A 6138-nucleotide genomic window follows, 5' to 3' on the forward strand; every position below is an offset into this window, starting at 1 on the left:
ATCTATTAATATACTTAATAGATTTTTTTAGGAGCCAAAACTGGTGCCATAAGACACTTGATTGTTTTCCCACTCATAACTTTAAACCGTAGTCTTGACATAAATATACACAAAGCCTTTAAAATATGTAGATATTTGTAGAACGGTCAGGGTTGAAGGGCGAGCTTTTTTTTTTATCAAATAGACTCTTATTCAGTAAAACGAGTGGGCATTTTAAACCCCAAAATATGTTAAGCTATGTAAGGATTCTTTTTGGATTAGTGTGATTTTGCTTTGATTTTTTTTTTTTCTCTAAAGATACTATGAGAATGTGTTTCTGCCCCAAGGAAAGGTGTAATCAGATTGACAAAAAACATACATTTTCTTGTGTTCTTCAGCCACCAATACAACATCAGATTTAATCTTTATTGCTAGCTTTTTGGGTCTTGGTACTACTGGGTTTCCATGCCTAGGATTGAATTGGCAAACTGTTCAATGAGAACTTTTTCATTGTTGAAGAAAGCATTCCATGGAGTTTCATAAGTAAATGAGAGAATTATTAAACATTTTTTTTTTCTCCATAATTTCTTAAAGACCTTGTACTGGAAATGACATTGTGTTTTGGAGTATTTCTTCAAAGGAACACTGAAGCCACCCAGACTACATCATCTCAATGAAGTGCTCTTTGTGCAGTAATCCTGTCATTTTAACTCTTCAATCTAAAACATTTGGTAACTATGGCAATGTTTACATTAACAGGTTAAATGCACCTAAAGTGGCTGTCTTCCTGACATAGCAGGAATATGTATTGCTCGTAGCAGCATTTGATTGGTGTAGCATGGAGTTTGGCTGTGCATTCATATCTTGTCCACCAGTGCTTCTCTATGAGAAACATTGGATTTAACGAGATTTTAGAAGATGTTCGTAGGCATGGGGATATCTTCAATGTGGGTGGCTGCAGCAGAGAAGTCTTGGTGCTGGATAAAAGGTGAGTAAACTTTTATTTTTATCAGCAAAGGGGTGGACAATGGTCAGTGTGATTTGGAGGGGATCTAAAATTCCAGAGGGAAAAAAAAAAAATTAATTTGAAGGCAAAGCACTCAAAGCCTAATGTATAAGTTTGTGTTTGGTCTGTCAATGTTTTTTTTTTTTTACCCTTTACTGAATGTACTTGAAGGTGTGAAGGTTGTTCCCATTATATGAAAAGCTGATGTTTGCTATGTTGTTGCTAAAGTTCTAAGCCAAGCGTCAAACACACGGTGTATTTCTTTAATTCAGAACTTTCAGGTGGTGTTCTCTTTATTCAAGAAGGTTTCATTTTGCAACATTTAGCTGCTCTCTGCGAGTGGGTCTTCATCATCAATGTCCTCATCTTCTACGGAACATTTGCCTTCGAATTTGGGGCAATATCGACGGATACGTTCCTAGTTCTACTCAAAGCTAGCAGGGCTCCAAAGAGCTACAAGGCAGGAACCAGCACTCCGGCCACTCCTCATGCCCATAGTACATCTGAGAACATGGCCATGATTTGACCTCACGGGAGTATATTTGAACATTCTATGCAACTCCTTGGCCCCTTTTGATCCTGCAATGCAAGAGAACATTTCTCTATCCATCAGGGACAGTAATCACAAAGGGCTCTTTACCTAAATGACCAAAATATAAAAAAATCCAAATAAATATTTCAGTTATTCTAGAGAGGATTTTTATGTTGAATATTTTGAAGCTGATGGAAAGGTATAAAAAAAATGTATGTATAGGGCATTAAAGCATAAGCCTTAAAAAGAAAAAAAAATGTATATTTTTTATATAGCATATTTCTATAATCAAGAGATTATCTGAGAATGATCAGCAGGCCAAAGTTATTTCATGTCAAGTACGTAGATTGGATTTAGTATAAAGTGTTTTGATGCTTTTACAATGTATTTTTTATTTCCAAAAACTCATGCTTCGTTTATTGTAGATGCACAGTGGTTAGTAGGGTTGTCAGATCACCCTGTATTTTCCTAGTCATTTATGATTTCTGCATTCTCTTGTTCAGGGCGTATTAGCTATATCCGGCAGTATGTGGTATTAATGTGCTCCACATGTAAAATTTGTTAAAGGAACACTCCAGTTGAATCAAAATATATTTTTTCAACAATTTGGTAAATGTACCTCCATTAAAAATGTGAGTATTTTACATTTTGGTTATATCTAAAAACAGTTTGCGAAAGCTGCCGATCCCTTGTCTGCCTCCTTTGCAAGCCCTCCCTTTCTAACTCCGCCCAGACTTTCTGTGGCTGTCCAATCAAACTTAGTAATGCAGCTCAATTAGAAGTCTTTGCAAGGCAGATGCTCTGAGCAATTGCTGCCTTTTGAGCTTAGCTCCACTGAGCTAACCAAACCAGGAAGTGAAAGGACCGGTTGTCTGACAGCCATGTGGTTGTAACAAGGTTAATTTAAAAGTGTCAACTCTCATTAAAATCTCCAATTTGTAAAATGAATAAAAGACACTCTTCAGCAAGTTAAAGTGCTTTAGGTGTTTGGAGTGTCCCTTATAATAGTCACAACAGCTCCTGTGAGATTTCAGCCATGGGTTTTAGAATTCCACATACTGCCAGATACTCCACGTAAAGCAGAAATAGTCTGTATCTCAAAAACATAGTGGCCTGGCAACCCTAAGGATGCAGTTTTTTTTTTGTTTTTTTTTTATCACCTTGAGGCCTTATATATAGTATATTGGCAGGAATGGAGCATAAAGATTTGCTTTTGTGAGACTTGGAGCATTCTTTGTAGTCTTAAATCCATTGCTAACATAAAACCATAAGGCACACGTCTACAGTATTATACTTGATGTCAATAGATATCTCCTAAAATAAGTAAGTTAATTTAAGGGTCTTGGGGAAGACTGCCACTGTATTCATAGGGAGATTAAATGTATGAATTTTGGGTTCCAGCACCAAAGAAAAGTTTAAGGATGCTGGTAAACAAAGAATACATAAATATTTAAATGTATATGAATGTTGATTATTGAATTCTAGAAAACATGTATAGCTGTTGTTCTTGTCAGGCGAAGCATTCTTGTCTCATGAAAATGACATGTCTACTTCTGGTTCTACTCTGTTCCCCCCTCTCCCCCCCTCTTTGTTTCGTTGAACTAAATGTATAATTCTTTTTAGCATTGTTATTTTAAATGCAAGCTTTGACAAACCGAGACTTATTATTTTATATATATATATATATATAAAAAAAATATAACAAGCAAATACACAAAGACACTTCGATGACCAACTCAACACTGTAGTTCTAAATTTCTGGTAATGGCTTGAATAATCCACTTCATTTTTGTGAATCAACCAATGTATGAACTTTGTAGACCAACCAAAGATTTTTATCTTTAAGAATAATTTTCCAGCATTATGTCTGCTTATTTTGTTTTCTCTTACAAATGTATTGCTTATGATGTAAAACCTTTCTGAACTGATATTTCTTTTTCTTCTTCACGTAGAGCGAGAGAGAGAGCTGGTATCACAAAACTGTTGCTACAGAGCAAAAAGGGGTCTATTTACTTAACCTTAATTTTTAGCAACTAAATCAGGTAGCCAAGACCCACATAGATTTGTAGAACTTGGGCAAAACTTTGCATTTTCTTTTTTTTTTTTTTTTCAGCCTCTTAATCCCACAGGCAAAAAAAAAAATTTAATTGAAAACAGCAGAAATTCAATAGCTTATTTTTTTTTTTCGGGGTTTCCCCCCTCGAAAAATGACTTTTTGTGAAATTACCATTATACCTCTAGTTACCCCATCTTTTATGCACTACATAAATAAAGAGTACAATACAAATCCCATTTCAAATCCCACCTTGGGGATTTTCAACTTCCGTAGCTGAGCACTTTGCAGTCCAGTAAGTGAATCGAAATATTCAGATTATCATGGTTCTCCCGTGGTATTCTACTCGAGATCTGGGAATATCCTATTAAGCTGTCACATTTGTGTAATTGCCTGCAGTTAGCTAAATTTATTAAGAAAAAAAGGAAAAAAAAAACTTTTGTTATGTTTTGTTTTTTACGAATGACAAATTTTCGCATATAATCTGTTCATAAATTAAGAAAAAAAATAACCCGAAATGAAGCTATTCTACTGGGTGATATAATGGCACTGCCGCTATTATTCTGCTTTTTTAGTCCTGCATATTTTATTTTTTTTTTCCATGAATTAATCAGGCCTACTATGTCTGCCTGAGCATTCACATAAAATGTGCATCTGTACTATTGCAGTGCAAAAGAAACTGCTGCACACTGTTGGGTGCTGGCACATAAACCATTTTCTACACCATGCACATACCATGTGTGGGCACCTGGAGTGTCCCTTTAAACTGACACACTGGCCTGCGCTGCCATGACATCCTGCTCAAATTGTCCCTTAGCCTGATAATGTCCCATTCAAGGTTACTTGTAAATACCGAGCTGATGATTGGAACTTTTTATCAGACTATCATCCGTAGGCCAAGTCTGTAAAATAAAAAGACCCTGCAATAGCTCTCAAATGCTCTTGTATGCTTATGGTTTGTTTCCTGTTCCAGATGTAAATCAAAATGTCCAACATCTTTATTTTGTTGTGAATCGTTGCTTATAAGCAGGACCAGGTCACAAGTCCAGCACAGTATTAGTGGTCATAATGGTTTTTGTCCACGTAAAAAAATTGCAGTATGTTGTAATAAACTGAAATCACTCAGGCATGTGATGTGTACTTTTTTTGTTCAGCATAATATTTACATCTTTTTTTGTGTTGTAGCCAAGACATTCTAGGGAAAAATACACAAGATTTATATGTCAGAGCATTTTAAAGGGACACTAAGGGCAACAACACAAGTTTTGCTCATTTAATAGGTGTATGTTATTGTTCGGTGCGGTTTTCATAAGAGGAGGGAAAAATCTAATTTGCAGAATAAGCCTGTCTCCTTAGTCATGCCCCTCTTTTCACACAATGTGTTCCTGGACTGGCCTCAGTCTCTCAGTATGTACTGAGCGGCCTTTAGGAGCAATGTGAGCGGAGTTGCTGGAAAACAGAAGTTGAAGATTTGATGAAGAGGACAACCAGGGAGACACATGGTGAACATTACTACTAAATATATTTGTCCGTCTGTCTGTCTGTCTTTATTTGTTATGCTCTGTTTCACATCTCCCGTGAGTTGGCTTTAGAGACCGTCTGCTTTAAGTCTTGATTTAAAGTGATCGTTTTTCTCCATCTAGAAATGCACGTAATTAGAGGCTAAAGTTTAACTTTCATGGCATTTCATGTTAGTATGAATTAATTTTGACCCTCCCATTGCCATTAACACTTTGCAACTAGGCTGTGGTAAGATTTGCTGCAGCAATACTATGGCAATCACAAGACCCTTATGGAAGAAACTGTGTTGTGTTTGATGTAAATGTTGCTATTGATCTCTGGCAGGAATTCAGTTTGCTTAAATTGTTTATGTACACGTCTACATGTCTTTAATAGCTACAGATCTGTAATATAGAGACTTTGATTGTGCTGAAGAATTGATTTACATGGATAATAATTTCTTCAACCTGATTCACTACAAAATAAAAATGGATCTGGAGAGGAAATGACAGGCTAGAAGCCTAGGAGCTCATAGTCTGCAGAAACAAAGGGGAAACCAATGGATTTGTTTAGCAGGGTTAATTTTGTCAGCTAAAACAATTCAGATGACTAAAATGTGACTAAAACTAAAATGGCATTTTAGTCAAAAAACTATGACTAAAACTAAATTGAAGTTTGCCTCCCAAATTAAAGGACCACTATAGTGCCAGGAAAACACACTTGTTTTCCTGGCACTATAGTGCCCTGAGGGTGCCCCCACCCTCAGGGACCCCCTCCCGCCGGGCTCTGGAGAGAGGAAGGGGTTAAAATCTTACCTTTCTCCAGTGCCGGGAAGGGAGCTTTCCTCCTCTCCTTCTTCCTAGCGACGTCATTTAGCCAGTTGCGCCGACGTCATTTAGCCAGTTTACAATGCTTTCCTATGGACGCTGGCGTCTTCTAACTGTGATTTTCACAGTGAGAAGCATGCAAGCGCCTCTAGCGGCCGTCAATGAGACAGCCTCTAGAGGCTGGATTAACCCTCATTGTAAACATAGAAAACACTGCACAGAGGGCAGGAAGGAGCAAAAG

General features: G+C 36.9%; 1 protein-coding gene across 1 annotated transcript in view; it reads left to right on the forward strand.

The window, feature by feature from the left end:
• LOC134575588 (transmembrane protein 150A-like) overlaps window positions 1–3163 on the forward strand; it is a 175582-nt gene extending 172419 nt beyond the window's left edge. Inside the window, exon 7 of the mRNA XM_063434907.1 lies at window positions 1267–3163. Within this exon, the coding sequence (XP_063290977.1) occupies window positions 1267–1511 (245 nt within the window). The 3' untranslated portion in view covers window positions 1512–3163. The remainder of the gene's footprint in view (window positions 1–1266) is intronic.
• The last annotated feature ends 2975 nt before the right edge of the window (window positions 3164–6138 follow it).

Source organism: Pelobates fuscus, chromosome 10 (genome assembly GCF_036172605.1).
Source record: "Pelobates fuscus isolate aPelFus1 chromosome 10, aPelFus1.pri, whole genome shotgun sequence".
Taxonomy (NCBI): Eukaryota; Metazoa; Chordata; class Amphibia; order Anura; family Pelobatidae; genus Pelobates; species Pelobates fuscus.